Below are 20,432 nucleotides of genomic sequence, written 5' to 3' on the forward strand. Positions count from 1 at the left end.
CAAGAATCCATTGAAACCAGCTCAACAAACCGAATCCCACCCAAACTAAGACAAATTAAAACTGAGCAAAACAAAACAAAAAAGAATATTGTCATTGTTGCTCCTCTTGATCAAGGAAAATGTCTATTCATTCCCCCCGAAATGTCTTTTTCATTTTTTGGCAAAGTTACGTTCCAATCCCACCCACCCCCCCCATCCTCTTTTTTTCGTCCCGTGAGTCTAATTGGAGGCAGCGGCGGTCCATCATCGCTGAAGCAGCAGGATGGCCATTGGGAGTAGGAGCAAGAGGCTACAGAGGCAGGTCTGAGACGGAGCTGAGCCTTTGGCTCGGGTGTTTTCTGGCGAGATTGCCAGTCTGCTCCGCGGACACTGACCACCTACGCACATCCCACTTCCTGAGCCGCTAATGTCATCGCCTAGGGAGGTCATTAGAGAGAGACAGAAAACACTTTTTAATGGAAATTGTTTAGTACTAAAAAAAAATATGAAAAGGAGATGCATTTTTCTGTTTTGTCACACAAGATGTCACCTTTAACTTGACCTTCATGAATAGAAACAATGTTTTAATAAAGGTTATTAGTCATTAGAGTTTTTGGGGCCTCAGTTCACAGTTGTCCTCAACTCTTATTTAACACAGAATCAAACCATTCAATAATTTCATGCAGTGTTATACGTATATTTAAGTGTGAGACTGCTGAGTTTGTGAAAGGGAGAAAAATAGTGGACAAGATGTGTCATGTATAACATATTAACACTTGAAAGTATTTATTGCAGTACAAATTTTAGAAAGGGACTCACTTGCGTCCTGGAAGTCCACGTCGTTGCCATCCAGTGCATTTTTCAGCCTGTTGCTCATGATTTTGAGTTGCATGATCTGCTGCCGGATGTTCATGTCCGGTTTTGTGATGTCAAGCTCCACCTCTGGGTTATTGATCTGATTGGCCAAGCCGTCACCCATCATCTCTGGAAGGTACCTGATTAGAGGAGAGAAGGGATGTGGGAAGGATGTGCGACAACATGATTAGGTCAGCTCTGGTTTAGAAAACAAAAAACATACAAAACTTCAGTATGGACATACGGGAGAAAAGCTGGCCGATGATTTTCACTGCTCTATTATAGTGTTTACTTGAAAACAGATACATGCACTCACTCAGTCAATCTACTGTTCTCAGTCTTGTGTAAATAAGATGTGGCACCACGGTCAACAGGAGGACACTTCACACCAGCAACCAAACACACACATTCTTGCACTTCTTCACTTGTGCGGATCACTGACAAGCGTACACGTGTAGTTGTTGGGCTCACCATGGACAATTTTTCAGAAACGGATCAACATTGATGCAGCAGAACCAGATAGTATATTGTCCATTCCATTCATTCTTCTTCTTTGTGAAAACCTGGTGCCTACCCACAGTCACAGCCTCACACTTTGAGATTCAGGTGTGCTGTGCTGTGCTAGTAGCGGCTAATGTAGCATCAAGCATCTCATCTCATCCACTGAGATACATGAGATAACCAGAACAGCCTGCAGAGGTCTGGTAACTGCACGTCTTTCTAACTCCACAGTCCCACTTCTTATTCTATTTTCAAACTTTCTCAACTTTTCTTCAAGTGGCATCACTAGAGGCAGATTTCCCACTGCTCTCTCTGGAGCCACAAAAGACTATGAAACCTTTCCCCTTTAACCTTGCACACTAAAACTACGCATGTATCATCATACCTCGGGTCTGGGCAATATGGCCAAAATCAATATCATGGTATCAGTAAGTACATAACTATCACAATACTGTAAATGAAAGTAAAAGTTACAATGTTTTTAGATTGCTGCTCAGCCCAAGCCTAACCTTAACCTTAACCTCAATCACAGCAAGTCCAGAATGATAAGTTCTCATTGTTTTAAGCACCTACATCAACACTGACAATGCTCTGGTCTGCTTGAATCATTCCCAATGTTCTTCCTAAGGATGGGGGACAAAATCCGCAGTCCTTTTAGTGCAAAAATATACTTTAAACTTTAGCTGAGTTGAGTATTAACCCTCAACAGTCTTCCAAAGTTACTGTCTCTGGTCTCCTCATTTTAGTGGTCATATGATGAGCATGCAGCACTGAGATGTGAGGGCATCTCGATTTAGACCTAAAACTCATTGATAGATAGGGATTCAAACACACACACACACACACCATGTGCTCGGTGGTGGGATTAATTTATGCTCTTGAAGCTGCTTAGAATTTTAAATAACTCTATTTGAACTCCCTATACTCCAACCCTATGCTCCACCTTCCACTCTGAAGATTTATGAGAGTTGTAATTTTGCGTGTGGCATTTATTGAGCTCTCCAGGGATCCACAAGATGTCGCTGTGGAGTTTCAAACAGTTTGATTTCATTCTCTGCCACACAAATGTCACATTTCCTTAATCTGTCACACACAGTCAGCGTTTCATCTATGTAATGGCATTTCTCACATTTCTTTCTCTACACACACACACACACACGCACACATCTATCTATATTTCATGACTTGACTTTCATATATTTCTGAGTGTTCTGCTTAGCATAAATCTCATCAGTTGGCTGTAATCCATGCACTATAAAACAGTGTGTTTTTAAAGAAGTGTGTTTGTCTGTGCGGAGGAGAGTGAGATAACCTGTAGACATATCAACACGACATCAAATTGTTCTATAATGGATTAGGGGAGGCTGAAAGGTGTGCCGGGGTGTGTAAGTGTGCAGCCGTGAATGCTTGTGCTGCAGGATTTGAATCCCCACAAGGCTTTTGAATCGTTGGATGTGGAAGAAATGTCAGCTCACGAACCGCAGAATAAATTTCCATACATCGCTGTTTTCAGTTTGTCTGAGATGAAATAGCTTGTTGGCTCTTTTGTTATGACACAAAGGCTACAAATGGCCTTCAAGAAGAAGAGAGCTCGTATCGTAGCAACTTCATCAGAAACTAGACATCTCCTCTCCTCGCTTTGTTCTCTTCTTTACAGAAGTCTCTTTTAGCTTTTAAGTGCTAAAGAGCACGAGTTTCCTTTCTGTACAGCATCATGTTTTCATGCTGCATGAATAACAACTTGTGTTAACATATTTCAGACCTTGAAAACATTTTATTCAATACCCTACAATCCAGTTTTCTGTTGGAGGTGGAGGAGTAATTGGTCTAAAAGCACGGCTGCAGAAGCATCATCGACATCGAAACGGCTTCAAGGAATTAAATCAAAAATGTACAAAATCCAGGAATGAAGCGCACGCGATACATTAAGGATCCAGTCTCACAACATCCTTCTGAAGTGGACGGACATGGTAAATAGGAATGTTTGATGAAAACCACAGATATATTTGAATGTTGAGGTTGAATTTAAAATTTAACAAGCTGCTGATAGGTCAGTGACAGGTAATGATTTCTTCCTCACTTGGCTTTGGTAATGCCATTCCAGCATTTATCATGACTGGCACCTCCTGCTGCCAATTTGCTGCACAGTGCCACAGGGAGCTGGATCCAATACTGCCGCATCTCTCTCAGCTTACTCGACAGATCTGACACCTGGGGACAAAGACAATTTTTTTTTGTTGCTTTGCAAGTCACAGGTATCAAAAACAAGTCATAATGGGCTTTTGCATATGTACATGCAACACACCTGCATCTCCAGTCTGAGTCCTGCCGTTGGAGATGGTTTATACTCTGAGGCGGTCAGGGAGCCGCTCTTCTTCCTCTGCTCATGAAGGGTGGGGCTTCCTGTTCCTGGTTCACCTGGAGTTCCACATGTCTGGTACACCTACAGACATACAAGCACGCAGGATGTACAGATACACAAACATGTAGCAGAAACTGCGAAATGTGATGTTTAATTGTGTCAAGTCACCCAGCGGTAGAAATGAGCAGTTAGTCGATATTACAACGATTGTGACAACTAGAAATATCCACTAGATGTCACCAAAGTCAAGTGTTTCAGACTGTGAAGATGTTTGGGCTCCTGAGTGGGTTGCCTAGCCTAGCAGCTTAATAATACTGCCTAGCCTTATTTGAAGGACACATTTATTAAACCAGTAACAGGTTGAGCCCATTAACATTGGAGCACACTCAAGGTAATCGCTCCTTAAGGATAGAAACTCTCTCTTTCTACACAACTTTGCAAATTCAACCAACAATCCGATAAAAAGGGGAAGTTTTTGACAAACTATGAGGGTGCAGGGCTGCAGACGTGAGCTGGCATCTGAGCTGAAGACAAAAATGATCCCACGGGAATTTACTAAGTGATCTGACAAAGACAAACGTCTTACTTTTGCTGTGAATGTGTCCATGTTTTCCTGCAGGAAGTGAACAGCCTCGTAGATTCGAGCAGGGATGGAGGAGAGGACCACATCGAGACTGGGCTCCGTGCTGAAACTAGATACCACCTGGATCATGGTGTCTGAATGAAGGAAGGAGCAAAAGAGACGACAGAGGAAACTTTTGATTTTCCCGCAAGCCACTGAATCCCCTAATGCATAACCTGTGCATTCTACAGTCACACAACAAAGTAAGGTTACTTAGTTATTAATGTATGTGTGTTCTTTAATATCATCATGAGAAAATCTACTCTAGTGATATAAATAATTGTACTTAATTCAGTGTATTTCTATTCATTGTTACACAGGAGAAACTTTGAAACAGACTCTAATATCAGGATCAAAACTTTGTATAGATCATGCTTGGTTATTTATACGTGTGTTTACATTAGTCTTTTCATCTGCAGTTGAATTCATGTGAACTTCATAAGATTAGAACTTGGAATCTGTGGACCTCGTGCAAGAACATTTTCATATTCACTGGCTAAATCTCTCCTAATCTTTTCTGTGAGGCTCGCTCGTACACGTTGGATTCACCAAACTCTACTAACTGAATGACCATGTCGTCGTAAATCGCTTGATTTCAGCCCGATGAACACCACCTTTGATCATTAACGTCATTAACGACATAAATCAACTATTCCTCCTCAGACAAACAGAGAAGAAAAGTTTATTGCGTCTTCTGTTATAACACAAAGGACACATGGCCTTTAACGAGGAGAGAGCTGGCCTGTATCATAGCAACTTCATCAGAGGCAAGCAATCTCCTCTCCTTACTTTGTTCTCTTCTTTACAGACGTCTCTTTTAGCTTTCAACTCCTAAAAAACACACATTTCCTTTCTGTAAAGCATCATGTTTTCATGCTGCATATATAAAACTTGCATGGAAGACATTTCAGACCTTGAAAGCATTTTATTCAACACTTTACGATCCAGTTTTCTATTGGAGGTGGGGGAGTGGTTGGTCTAAAACATCAAAATGGGTTCAAGGATTAAAATCAGAAATGTATAAAATCCAGGAATGAGGCGCACATGGTGCATTAACCCTTTCATGCTTGAATTATGATCCTTACCTCACTCAGGATTTTTTTAATAAGTGTTTTTATTCATCTTTAGGCTGAAAAACAAGGTTTGAACTTGAACCCTTATTTTCTAAAGATATATTTACATGTCCAGTAGTTGCTCCTGATGCATGATGTACACTTCAGTGGACATGTGATTAATCATAATTTCCTCCCAATATAAAATCAATACTTGGAAAATTTAGCAATTGCATGACTCCTTAGATGTTACTTGATGCCCCTATATTTTTCTAACCTGCAAGGGTCTCTTTTTCTAGAAGGTTTGAACAGAGAGAAATGAGCAACTTGGTGTTTCTGGCTGTCTGTCGGCCATCTTGGCTTCACTGGATGAGATGATGCAGTAGCTTCACTGTAGCGGCTGATGTGCAGCTACGCCATCAAAGCTCATGCATGTACAAGAAAACAGCTTTTGAATAGCTGCACACTGTAGTGACCTCTGTGCATGAAAGGGTTAAGGATCCCGTCTCACAAAGCTCTTGTGAAGTGGACAGACATGCCAAGTGGGAATAAACATCAGAGGAAATGGATTGTGAAAATACTCCTGAATAGGCAACATAGGTAGGAGTTCATTTGTTTGACGATTCCAGCTTTTAAAAGGAGGCACAAATAATGTTTTGATGCAAAACACAGAAATATGTGAGGTTAAATGATAAGAAGTTCACACCACGGAAATGTTCAGTACAGCGTGGTGTTAGAGGGCTGCTGTACTCTGACATGAAGAGGGAACGTTTGAGGCTACATGAAGTTAGACGCTAAATAACATCTTTCTAAAGCAAAGCAGTTCGTGGCTAACATCAGAGGCGCTCGTGTGACAGTCGCAGAGATAAAAAAGTGACTGATGTTACACAGAGGATGGTAGCTGCTGCACCAAAACATGCCGGTATCATAAAATCTAAAACCCACAAATATTATGATGATCTTAATATGTTGAATGGAATATTATTTTGCAGCTTAAGCCATTTCAAGTCAAATTAGTGTTTTCGGCTTGTGGAGTAAGGCAGCCTGCGCATGACTCATACAACAGATCTAAGAAAATGTTGAATGCTACTAGTTCTCTTAAATCATCCGTGAGATCAAATCTGTTCGTACCAGTGGCTCCTGCACGAGGCTCAATGTCTGTTCCTGAGTTTCATCCTAAGAGGAACATCTGAATGATCTCTCGCTTTAATCTACAATGTGTTACATCACTGTCTGAATCTTACCTATGAGGTTCTGCCACTCGGGGTCCAGGTCGGCTTGGTTGGCCAGGCAGCCCTTCATGACGTTGGAGCAGTAGTTGGAGCAGGGTTTGACGGAGGCCATGCCGCGACAGTGTGGGCAGTAAACCAACTTCATCAGTGCCTTCGTACACTCTGGACTTAGAGAAACCTGAGGAGGTTCAACAAGACAGTTAGCATCATAAACCTCAGGAGCCGTAGTAAAAAAGGATTTATATCTCACGAGTCTTTTACCAAATGATGATTTAAGAGTATATTTATATTCAGTCCTGTTTCTTCCTTTCAATATAATGGAATTCCAGTAAAAAAAAAAATTGCTCTGTTAACAGCTGTTTAGCTCTTTCATTCTTCTCTCCAGTAGAGAATTAACTACGAGGGGCCATTCATTAACAATACAAGCTCAGGGGAAAAAAAACTAACAGTAGATGGCAGTATTGCAACATTATAAGGGACGCAACCTGACTATGAAAGCCCTGCTGGCCCTCCTCATCTATCTTCATACTGTACATGGTGTCTGTTACACTGTCAGCTTCAGATTATGTACGCATGTCATGAAAGGTGTCCAATTACTGAGTTATTTTACCACTACCCTGCACAGATGTGATGGAGGGACACTCAAAACCAAAAGCCACTCCAAAATGAGGACAGGTACTTAAGCCAGTATGTTTGCAAGATTTAAACTAAATCTGCTGACTTTTTTCAACTGTGTTTTATTCAGTTTTAGATATTTGGATGCACTTTCCTACGGGCCTTCACTCATTTCTGTGCAGTCCTCAGACTCCTGAAAGTTGCTTGAGTCACATAATCCATCACTGCCAACATCAAGTCTGCATTAATTTGTGTGAATGCTACGTTATCGTTGGTATCCCTGGTATGATTAGAAGTGACGTGAAGCTTATATATCAAAACTTAACCATCGTAAATTAAGAAACGGGTGTAAAAAAGTCTTGTTGTTCAATTCAAGCATTCAAGCTTGGCCAGACATTAACGATAGCATTTTTCCAGCAATAGACATAAAAGAAAACAATCATACAGTCATGTCAGACAGAGTGTTGGGGGGGGGGGGGGGGGGGGACACTGCACCAAGCCCCATCGCACCCATAATTTGATAACGTCGTCCCTCCAGATGAGAGCTTTGTTCTGATGGCAGAGACACTTCATTTTTGATAATCTTTGTGTTTTTCATTTTCAGGGTGGAGATGTTTTTACTGACAGTTAGGGTGTGACGACCATGCATCCATCATATCTGCTTTCCTGGGACTCAGTCCAGCACACACACACACACACACACACACACACACACACACACACACACACACACACTTTTGAACGTTTCTCTCACACAAACCCATCCTGTGTCTCTCTGTCTGCCTCACTGTGTCTCTACCTTTGTCACGTCCACAGACACCCAAACACACACACACACACACAGACACACACACACACACACACAGACACACACACTCACCTGTGAGACCTTCCTGACCACCTCTCCGCTGACTATCAGCCCCTGGATAAATGACCTGGCTGTGACAAAAGCCCGGATCACCTTCGTCTTCATGTCCCGGGGGATGTCTCCAAATGGACGCAGCGTCTCCTGTTGCTTAGCAACACACTCAAGGTAGTCTTCCGACAGGTTGACCTGCCAGACAGGAGGTGACAGGAAACATTATGTTACTGCTTTGTTTTTTTTTTTTTGGTCATGGATGACTTGCAACAATGGTTCCAGGACTCTGTGATAACCTCTTAACCCTGGAGAAGTATGTCATTTAAACATATTTCTCCTCCATACCAGAACCAGTAGACCACAAATCAGCTCTGAATGTATTTATTTCGCTCGTGAGATCGTGCAATTTTCTCTTTGTGAGCCAGAACAGAAGCAGGGGCTGTCGAGATGCATTCCAATTAGCAGCTGAATAGATCTGAGGAGCAACTTCGCAATATACTTCAATTTTATTGGTTCAAATTTCAAGTTTTTCCATTCCAATAACTCCCAGTATAATTCATATGATTGTTGCAAGGATCAAGCATCAAAAACTGACTGCCATACTGAGACCCACCCTCTTTGTCTTCCCTCTCATCTCAGTTTACAGTCAGCGCTCTGGTTTCTGCTTTACTATCGCACCTTTCTTCATGAATGACTTTGCTCTTTTCATCGTTCTGAGCACCGGTCTCTCATTCGAAATGTGGCAAAGTCTGCTACAGCAGTGGAACTCGTGTCTTAACTCACATCTGTGGGAGCGGAGGTTTTAAAGGTGCGCTCCAGGAGGCGGGACCAGAACTCAGACAGGGTCTCATCCAGGTTGAGAGCGGAGCCCCGGTAGTACTGCCGCAGGTCGGTGTAGAGCTCCCCATAGAGACGGGTGTTCTGGGAGTACAGAGGGCCGAGGGAAGACAGCGCCTCCTGGAGGGAGCGCTCAGAACGACCGTGCAGCTCAGTGAAATAGGCTGGAGGTGAAGAGAACAGAGGAGAGCAAGGACGGTACACAAAGGAAACACAGACGGAGAGGAGTTGACAAGGAGAGAAAAAAGAGGAGAAGGAGGGTGGAGGAGGGAAACAATGACAGAGATGATTTAAGCTCGGAAAGCTGAAGCTACTGTGTGCTCAATATTCCCTCTTGTCTTTGCTCTGTTTTGCTCCTCATCTGCCTTTTTCTTTGTAGAGATGAGAGGAGTTTGGTGATAATTCCCTGTGGGTTCGTCAATACGAGTGAACCTTTTTACATTACACATAGTCATTTGATTATTTAGAAATATTGATTACTGCAGCTCTAAGTGTCATTTCATTTACAGGAATTGGAATAGTATAGTAATAAACTGAATAAAGAATGAATGAGGAATGTGATTGCTCCATTCACATAAGTAGAAAAGGGCATTGGCATAATGAACATTTCTTCCCATTCGGATCTCTGTTTTATATGCTATCAATATGATAAAAAAATGTGTTTAAGATAAAATTCTTGTAAGACTCATGTAGAGTGTTTTTTTTTTTTTTTACTGTCAAGACAATGATTTACTCAATTTATATTCTAGCTGATTAGCACGCTTTATTTACATTTATTTAACATTTCTAAAGGTTTCTTTGACACTATCTTTGCAGCCAGATGGATACAAAGCGACACAGAGGTCAAACAGAAAGAACAAGGTAGTGAGCTAGCTGTCACTGCAGTATACTGGTCTGGGCTTTTCCCTTGTGCTTCAAAGGGTGTGGACCAGTGCCAGCCTGTTCTAACCACAACCAGATGGGCGGCCACATTACTGCTACTGAGGTGGCCTGCTGCCTTGAGACTAATAATAATACTGTCCTCCTCCTCCTTTGACTATTCTTCCTCTGGCTCTCCGTTTCCATTAACTCTTTTCTTCAGTTTTTATTTTAACTCACTGTTTCTACTCCGTTCCAATGACACATCTCTCATTTGCTTCATTTGTCTGTCTCGTTACTGTTACTGGTGGCACCTCTTTCTTTCTTTTCTTCCTCCCTCCATCCCTCTCTTTCTCTGATGTGCAATGATCTGCAGACTCGGCTCCTCAGTGGGTCAACTGCTCATTAGCTGAACCAGCCACTGCCCCAGGGGACACCCCTCTGTGTGTGTGTGTGTGTGTGTGTGTGTGTGTGTGTGTGCGTGTGTGCGTGTGTGCGTGTGCGTGTGCGTGTGAACGTGTGCAAGGGTGTGTATGTGTGCCCCTTTGAGATCAGGGGATCGGCTTATCACATTTCATTGTGTCTGGCTGACTCCGCTCTCATTATAACACCCAGTCAGGGGTCCCCTTGATGCGCAGGACACAAACACATCCTGCCTCACACACAAACACACACACCATCACTAGTGCGCTGAGCGCAGTCAGAGCTTGTACCAAACACAAATTCACAAATACACAACATACAAATGTCAGACTCCTCTGGCCCCGCTGTTGAAGCTTTGGTATTGAACTTAGCCAGTAATGAGCATCTATCCTGCAAACACACACGCGTGCACACACCCTACTTACTGTCGAAGCTCCTGTGGAGTGCGTTGAAGGCAGCCTGCAGCGACCTGCCGGCTTCTCTGATCAGTCCCTCCGTCTCTCGGGCGCTCAAACCGGCCAAGTTGTCCTCCATGGTGCTGGTACAACAGGTTGGACTCTGAGGACACATCCTCAGGTGTTCGCCTGGCAAGGTGGGGAAGACACACAGTCAGAGTTAATTAATTGAAATGTTTCATTCAGCTAATTAACATAATAACATAATTTACATAGCTAAACTGGGGCGATGAGCATGGTAAACATCATACCTGCTAAACATCAGCAAGTGCGTTAAGATCAAAGCACCACTGTGCCTATAAGATATGATATGACAACTGAAAACATCTTTATACTCATTACAGAAGCAAAGCTGTGGTAACAGACACCAGTGCTTACTTGTCATCATATACTCCATGTAACTTATTTCTATAGCAGACTTTCTACTTTGACTTTTACAACATTTTTAGGAAACTAACAATCTCTGTTAGGAACTCTATAAAACAGCTTTGCTTTAGCCTGATGACAGTTTTAAAATAATGTATTTAGTTTTAGAAACGGTGAACAGTCACAAAAAAGCCACCCTATAGCGGATTACTTCCCAATCTTTTTCAGCTTGCCACCCTTTAAAAAAACAATGTCTACCTACCTGTCTGTCTACCTCATGACAACTTTCAAGTCATGAAAATTATATTAAAATATATACAAAGGGCTACACTTAAAAAGGCGTAAATCTGAAAAAGGAAACATGTTTTTAGTGCTTGCTTATCCTGTTAAATACCCTCAGATGTAACTTGTGACCCCTTTTAGGGGTCCTGACTAAAAGCACAGAATTTCCTAAAATAGAAGTTATGAGGCTTTTGCATGACATTAAGAGCATGACACAGTACAAGGATTTAACAGTGAGGGAATCAAACACTTCTACAATGAAAGGAAGAAGTATTCATTATGAGTAATTCAACAGTGGATACTAGTGTATATTACTTTGATAACACTTTCACCAAATCATGATTTGACTGCAGGACTGGAGTGTGTTTCCAATGTGGTTCTGCTAACTTTTGCTTCAGTAAAGGATTTGAGCGCCTCTCACACCGCTGCATAAAACATTTATTAGGCTCTTAGAAACCTTTATATAAAGTTACCAAGCAGAAAAGCATTCTGTACACTACATACAGTATTATTGATTTAAATATAGCTGCCATGTTGTTTCTGGGCTGTTTTCTCTCATTATGTACCCACTTACACTGTATGTTCTGTGTGTCTGCACATTCGTTTTGGGATAGTGTGTGGATACACTGAGAGCCACTGATAACCAGGTTGAAATTCACTGTATTATTATTCCTATTCATTCTAGTAATAAACTTCATTCTGACTCCACATTTAATGTGGATGCCTCAAAGCCTGGGGCTTATTTTACTAACTTTTCATACTTTTGGGTAGTTTTTCTATAACAATGCCTCATAATTCATAAACCGATCGTCACTGCCCCCCTCTCTCTTTATCAAAGTCAAACATACACCAAGAATAGTTTTAAAAAATGCTTTTTACTGACTCTTCCTTCCCTCTAGCCAATTACTAAACCCCGATCGTGACACACCCAAACTAAACCTGTTTTTTCTTCTATTCTTATGGGGATACTCCCACAGGGTAGAGTAAAAATAAAGATCTTTTTCACACACACACACACACGCACATATAGACATACTCGAACACACACACACACACACACGAGTCTGCCAGACAGCCTAGAAAGCAGTCTGCAGCATTGGTCTCTTGACAGCCTGGATGTGTGTGTGTGTGTGTGTGTGTGTGTGTGTGCGCGCATGTCTGGGAAGGTTAAGGGTGAGTAAGTACCCCACAGCTGTGTGCATCACTGCTCTCGTTCTTCTTAACAGGTCCTGGATTTGTGTGTGTGTTTATGTGTGTGTAGGTGTGTAAGTGTATGTGTGTATTTGTGTGTGGGTGAGCCTGGGTGTGGGTCGAGGGGCAGAATTTGTCCATGAGGGTAAGTGGAGCAGAAGAGGAGACGCCTTCATCATCCCTGTTCCATGAATCTTTCATTGGCACTGATTGGTGTGTGTGTGCATGCGTGCGTGTGAGTGTGTGTGGTGAGTGTGTGTGAGAGAGAGAGAGAGAGAGAGAGAGAGAGAGAGAGAGAGAGAGAGAGAGAGAGAGAGAGAGAGAGAGACTGGCAGCCATACTTCAGGAAACAGCACCTTATGTACCACCATACCTCTTTTATTATATTCCTTTTTGGAATATGACCTTTTTAGTTTTTTTTACAAGTATAATAGGACATGGGTACGTGGAAATTATGGAGCTGGAGATGAACCATCACGAGTTTTCACTCCTTTGATATTCTAATTTTTCAGTAGTCCTCAAATGTCAAGTACAGGTCAGTCAGGCTGAGATGTGATGCTTCATTCTTCCGAAAACCATTAAACAAAAGCAATTTTTGCTAATCACACCTAATTTTCACTGAGCTGATCATTTAAAGTTGGAAGAAGCTTTCCTCACACTTCAACTGTGAATTTTCACACAACTCCCACTTTCCTATAAATCTGGGTTCCAGAGAGAACTACTGCATCACCTTTTGGTGTCTATCCGTTCTGCTCATGTCAGCCTCTGAGGGAAATCTTCGGTTTTTGATTTAAGCTACCGAAGATGAATAGCAGCACCTTCACAATCTCATGCAATCAATTACAATAACCCTACAATGATAGTGTCACTTATTCCTGAAGTTTTGTCCCCAGTTTTAAGTCAAATCTAATTTTTTTTAGACAGAACTAAGAAATCTGAGTCTATATATTCTTGGTATTTGTTTTCACTTGTGCATTTATTTGGTCAAAATTGCAATTACCAAAAAGGACCCCCCTACATTCGTGCTTTCCAGGGCATGAAATTTAGTTAGTTAGTGCTGTTATTATGATTTGTAGGGGTGGAGGAAAATATTGATTCATGTAAGAATAGCAATTTTTTTAACTTCTATTCTGTGTACCTATTCTGAATTCACTCACAGACCCCAAAATTGATTTTTGTGTGCTGTTAATTTGTTACTACCCACTGTCATGGCACACAGACAGTATACAGCCTGCACACTCTAGAGTCATCTTGTACTTGAAGTTTGGGAGATAATACTTAACAATTAGCTTTGCAAGACGTAATTGAAGTATTTTGTGAATATAGGTAGAACACTTAATTCATCTTAAAGTGGCATCGCAGCATTACAGCAGCAAAATCACACCTGATAATCACTAAAAGACAACATAAGGATACTTGAAGAGGTAGATAAGAAATAAGTAATAAAAAACAAAACTAAGATCATGACTAGAAACTAAAAAGTAGGAATACACTCAACACAAAAGGTGTATTTAACCATGTAAGTACCGTGTAAATTTTGACACAGGGTACCTCAGGACCGGACTCAAGGCCTGATACATTATTATTTATTCGAAAAACCTAAATTCGACTGTAGCTCTACATGTCTCCTGCCCTTCAGCAGTTGCCAGCTTGGTAATCCAGCCTTAGTGCTTCTCCTTTCAACGCCAGCTCTAAAATGTCAACCGCTGCCATGGAAAACTCCTACCCAGAGTTGAAGCTCAGAGGCTGTTTCCACAAGTATGTCGAAAAATGGCTTGAGCAATAACACAGAATCATTATCGATTATACTTCAAAGTTCAGCTTGACTTAAGCTCAGCACCTCTGACATGTCCTCAGCTAAAATGGACCATTATAAGATAAGGAAGAGAGGAGAGGTGTGAGGTGTTGAGATCTGAGGTATCAGTCAATGTCAGTGACAAAATTGTCTGTGATCAGGTGACCTTTCCAAAAACATCTGAGAGGGCTCGACAGTCAGGCAGAATAAGGACAGATTCCTCTGCTGGGGTTTAAAACCACACCATCAGTGTTACATATGTGGCCCAGAGACATCACTCACCATCTTAGGGTGCTCATGTTCTGCAGCTAATGTGGGCATTTTGTTGTTGGTTTGCTTACCAACCTAGACGACGCAGGGCGTTTACCACAGACACATATGCTTTACTGCATTCCTGGGTTGCTGGGTAATGGAAGCGGCCGGCATCCTGCTATAAAAACTTAATTTACTTGGAAAGACAGAACTGAGCACAGCGGTGACACACTAACACATGTACAAAAAGCAAGCTTGCAAACCCGCAAATGCATGCGGACAGCTGCATTACAGTAGTTGAAAAGACCAGAACACCATACAGGTTATCTCACAAAATCTGGGGATAAGTGCGTTGCTCAGGGGCTTCGTGATGGAAAATGGAAAGCAACCATCCACACATAGTGAGAGATGGAGATTGCCAAAATGGTGGAAACTCCTTTTAAGCAAAGCCTTGAAGCAAAACAGAGCTTTTAAGTGCTGCTGGGAAAAGGGGTGTAAACGAGGAGAGGAGAGGAGAGGAGAGGAGAGGAGAGGAGAGGACAGGAGAGATTAGCTTTGAGGGGATTTGGGTCAAATAAAATCAGTTTCTATAGGTGATTTGGTTGCTCACACTGTTTTTGCCCTCAAGCCTCAGAATAAATTTAGTTAAGTCCACAACCTGAGGGGCACACACAGACACACAATACTCACACAGGTTTGCATTACATTTGTAGGGACCCTCGCTGACATAACACACTCCCTATGGCCCATTTCAGATGATAATTCACTCGATTCACTCAACGTCACGAGCAACCTAACAAAAAAAATCTATCCAACCCTTCCCCTAAAGGCCAGAGTGCTTAAAATAAACGTGTTCATACAAAACCACACTTAAAGGCGTACATGTTAACAGCTGCTCAGAGTGGACACACTGGAAGGAAGTGCGAAAAGATTGTCATCAGAGAGAGGGAGGAGATATGATGAGTCATTCAAATGTGAATAATGACGCACACTTTGAGAAAGTTTTTCCTGGAAGGCATTAGCGGAGTTGCACTTAGTGGTACACATTAAAGGTGGCAGACAGTTTCATGACGAACAACAGAAAAAAAAAAAAACACTTGCAGACTTCCGTCAACTTTGTAAAGCTGGAGGGGAAGTGCCCGTTTTATTATCGGTTTTGGAAAGTTAGAAAAGAAAAAATGTCCTTTAAAGAAGTGACGACCAGAAAAACAACTGTTCTTCCGTCTCTCAAGGTCTAAAATGGAGATTGGTCATCATAAAAGGTGCAGTTGAAATACAAGAGCCCAGAAAACACACGCACACTCACACACGCAGTTATAAATACCCAGAGCTGTAGCTTCTGCCCACCGGTGATAAGATAAACTCCCTCTGGGCTATGAACAAAATGTGTGTGTCTAGTTTTTGCAAGTGGGATTTTCATTTTATTCGTACAGTTTCAAATGACCAGCTGTGAGGGGAGAAAAGGCAAATTGACAGCTGAATTCAACACATCTGTGTGAAAACATGCCCCCAGTACTCTTTATGGCTCTTTACCCCGGCGCTGTCCCCGCTTACGTTTGTCAGCTTCTCATAGTGATGAACAGATGAGCCTGCTCTTTGGTGCATGTAGGCAAAAAAAAAAGTAAAAGACAGAGTGAACAGAATATCTCAGTTCAGTGGTGGCTAAAAATCTTTACGACCTTTTATCGCTTCCTAGAGGGGATCTGATCAGCAGAAAGTGATTTCCTGCAGCTCTGCAAGCAATGATGAAACTTGAGAGTGTGCACAACGACAGAGCAGACCGAGTCTCACCTGATATAAAATTGAGGCTCCTGGCAGTAAAAATGTGTTGAAGCTAAAACAGATAGCATAAGGAACTATTCTAACCTTTTATATGGTCATTGCCCACTCAGATTTTAAACGTTTATGTGCCGAGGAAAGGCCGTCTGGGCATGCTTGTTCCTGTCCAGTAAAATACAGCTTCACATTATCATAACCATCATGACAATCAACCCTGAGTGCCCCTTAGTTCAATCACGGACTTCTATTTTTGGCCACTGCTCACTTTCTCCTCTTGCATTTTACCAGCAGCTCAGGGGTCAAACCGACAACCTTATGAGCTCAGTCAGGTTTCTGTAAACTCTGAGTCAAGGCTAAATCTATTTCAACTTAGATTACTCCGCTTATTATTTGAGAAACTGTTTGTTCACCTCTTTAGGACTATGACTATGAATTTAAATGAAGTATTAGCACTGATTATATAGAAAAATCTGATGCAATATTTATGGGTATAAATTCATTTGCAGTTTTTTTTCAATTGCTAACAAGCATCAGTAAGTACTAAAACCACTTCTTCAAAACTCTTAACACAGTCTGCATTATCAACATTCATCTCAGCCAAACACTTAATCTGACCTCCAGCACGCACTCAGACCATCAAAGCACTTCAAGCCTGTCTCAAAATAAGCGTGTCCAACCATAATAATGGCAACAACTCTCTGCAAACACTGTCACTCATAACACACTGACCAAAAAACACTAAGAACAAGGAGAATTACATAAATGAACTTATATCTTCGAAGTTTCAAATGATCTTTCACGTATATCAGTAATTCATTACAGAAGAGTATTGTCGGCTGCACTTAAATAGTCCATATGTGACAAGAATTAATCAAAAATGCAGCAATTTGCTTCAGCATCCTTTGTTTGTTTCTATATCTTTGCATAAAGTAATGCACTTGTGGGAAATAAGTTGAAACACAAAACTAATTCCTGAAGTTCTAGGGCTGAAATGATAATTACACTAAACATGAATGACATGTATAGTTTACAGTAATGGTGGATATTACAGTAACCCGAGCAGAGATCACAGTCTCCCACCGCCCTCCTGGATCTAAGTGCTGCATTAGAAAAACTGCAGAACCTTCTGCTGCGGGGTGTTTTGCACTTAATCATTAGCGAATCCATTTAATTCGAAGCTTGTTTTCAGTTTGCCCTGCAGCCATATAACAGCTTACACTTGTCGCCATGGAGACCACATCAAGACAATATTGCTTAGCCGTTCATTTCCTTTTCCCATCATAAGCATCTGGCTCTCACTTTCTTCTCTCCGTCACAACCCCCTGCTCTGTCTCATTTTCTTCCCCGCATTCCTTGTGGCAGCCCCGAAATACCTGAGCCGGTCTCAACAAGTGAGCCGATCTCGGCACGAGTGCCATGCAGGTGAACAGGTAGCCTGCGACGCACCGCGGGGCTGACAGGAAGTCATGCAGCCAGGCAGCAAAGAGCTGACTCAAAACCACTCAGAGACAGGAAGTGAGGAGACGGACGCTTCAGTGGTGACCTGCTTTCTGCCTGTTGCTGCAAAGGAACATCTACAACCTACAACCACTGTAATGCTCACACACTCTTATCCACAGCAGAGCTGAACTCAAACTCATATTAAACTCCATCAAGCCAAACTTTCACTGAGGCAAGCCAAATACTCTGGTAGCACCCTGATTTAATCAAAGATGGGACACTGCCGACACAGATACAGCAATGTTTTTATACACTTGGCAGCAGCTGTCTCTGTTTGAATTAATTAATTTTCAACCGACTGTAAGTGAGTTTTTGTTTTGTGGTGGCATGCTGCTGGATGGTATTTCAAACAGGAAGAGTTATTGGTTTGGCTTTTGGCTACAGGCACATGATCGGTATTTCACCTCCAGTGAATGTATTTTTAATCTTCCTGGGAATTTTTTTTTTTTTTTTTTGCTCTACAAGTTGTTTATCTCTGCTTCATGACATGACAAGTTGTTTATACTGACTTTCATTCAGCGTTTATGAGTGAGTGGATTTTGTTGTGCAAATATATCACTCATTTACTGAAGTGAATGTGTGATAGGCTGTTAGTTGTAGCACACAGAATAATTTGAGCTGGACCTCCTGTAGCTCAGGTGGTCAAGTGCAATAAACTGCTCAGCACTGATCTTAGATTAACTGAGATGAATTGCCCTTCTTAAATTACAGTCCTCAATCAAACCAGATCTTGTAACTGTATCTAATTATGATCAGGGCTGTTTGTATTTTTTAATCCACTTTGAATCTTTCAATAGGAATGTTTTAAATATGCTTTTCTTCGCCAAAGTTAGATAAAAATACCAAAATCACTCTCATGTTTTTGCATTAACTAAAGTTGAAGCCTGGAGGTGATCAGCTTGTTCAGCATAAAGACTGGAAGCAGTGGAAAATAGCTAGCTTCACTCTTTTGAGTGTTTTACAATCATTTCAAAATTTTAAAATCATACCTCAGGACACCTCAAACATGAGTAGGTATATTACAATATACTGTAGGTAACTACAGCAATTATACACGTCATGCTTTACCACACTTTTTTATAATTACTTATAAGTTCTCGGTTTTTGGTTTGTATCATCAACATCTCAGAGTGGCTGAGTGCAGACAGTTTATCTATTAATTAAACCATAAAGTACTAGGTCTACATGTACAACACATATATACAGAGTTAGACGACTAAATTCAAAAGGGCCCATTTCCATCACTGTATGGGAGCTTATGAAAAACACACACTCTCTCACACACACACACACACACACAGATACACACAGCTCCCCTGGTGGCCATGATTAGGTGGATCAGGGTCACCAGACATACAATTAAGAAGATCAGGTCACTGTATTTCATAACACACACACACACACACACACACACACACACACACACACACACACACACACACACACACACACACACACACCAGTTATTAAAATTATATATATAATCTTTTATCCATACACACACATATATATATATACAGATTGGGAGACATGAAATGTCACACAGACATAATACCCTGAGGCTTTAGGTTACGTTAATGGAATGTACACTCCAGATAATCACTAATCTTTCTAACACACACACACACACACACATGCACGCACACACGCACACACTCACACACACTCTTGACACTCATCAGACTACCTCACACACGCAACAGCTTATAATATGTGCTACAAAGATATCAATATGTGCAGTATCAGCTAAATTTTTGGTGTTTCAGTTGTTGTGCTGCTAAAACAAACAAACATTTTAACTTCTCAAGACAAAACCCCCCCAAAACAGCCCAACTTTGCAATTATAACTTTAATTATAATTAAGAATCTAAATGGCTGCACTTTGCTGAACTGCAGTGGACTTATCTGAACTGAACTGAACTGAACTGGTTGCACTTTGTTTAATTGTAAGTAATTAAAGGCAATTTCTGTACCATGAAAAATGCAAGATCAATTTTGTTTTACTTGAGAGACACAAGTGATGTTTCCAATATCTGAAATTGTTGAGGCATCTAGCAGGTTCAATGAGTCGTGTAAATCCAATTACACACCCAGCCACAGTAGAAGTGCTCCATCACGCATCTAACCTACACCAACACTGCAGACTAATCTTTCTCAGGTCGGGCAATATACACTGGAGCTGAATCAGCACACTGTAAAGCATAACTGTAGTCTCTCAAATGACTAGTTTCCAGATGTTAGAGCGTTGCTCAACCTGCTGACAAAGGAGTAAAATTGGAGTTTGACAAACAGCTCCCCTATAGGGTGGAGTATCCATGTTGTCCATTTAAAAGAATGAAACCAGCCAGGTTGTACTTTCAAAGACTTGGCCGTCGTTTTTATCTCAAATACTAACATTGCGTTTAACAAATTAATTGCAGTGATGTGGAAATGAGGCGAAATCACTTTAAGGGAAAATATTCTGCACTTTTTAACGTCTGTTCAACATGTGAGTGTGTAGATTCGTCTCTCTTTTTGTCTTGCTCCACCTTGCAAGCTTTAGATTCAGATTTGGCTCTGCTTGTTTAATCGCCCACAGGGATCTGTGTTGAACATGTGACCTCGCTCAGCCCTTAAA

The 20,432-nt window shown here is 41.4% G+C and overlaps 1 protein-coding gene across 1 annotated transcript in view; it reads right to left on the bottom strand.

The window, feature by feature from the left end:
- Positions 1-203: 203 nt before the first annotated feature.
- The window catches only part of gpc1a (glypican 1a), a 34,982-nt gene continuing 14,753 nt past the window's right edge, over positions 204-20,432 (bottom strand). Inside the window, exons 2-10 of the mRNA XM_070832429.1 lie at positions 10,621-10,779; positions 8,861-9,078; positions 8,099-8,272; positions 6,616-6,781; positions 4,284-4,414; positions 3,641-3,778; positions 3,416-3,546; positions 799-974; positions 204-416 (exon numbers count right to left, since the gene is read on the bottom strand). Coding sequence (XP_070688530.1) covers positions 244-416; positions 799-974; positions 3,416-3,546; positions 3,641-3,778; positions 4,284-4,414; positions 6,616-6,781; positions 8,099-8,272; positions 8,861-9,078; positions 10,621-10,779 — 1,466 coding nt within the window. The 3' untranslated portion in view covers positions 204-243. The remainder of the gene's footprint in view (positions 417-798; positions 975-3,415; positions 3,547-3,640; positions 3,779-4,283; positions 4,415-6,615; positions 6,782-8,098; positions 8,273-8,860; positions 9,079-10,620; positions 10,780-20,432) is intronic.

Source organism: Pempheris klunzingeri, chromosome 6 (assembly GCF_042242105.1).
Source record: "Pempheris klunzingeri isolate RE-2024b chromosome 6, fPemKlu1.hap1, whole genome shotgun sequence".
Taxonomy (NCBI): Eukaryota; Metazoa; Chordata; class Actinopteri; order Acropomatiformes; family Pempheridae; genus Pempheris; species Pempheris klunzingeri.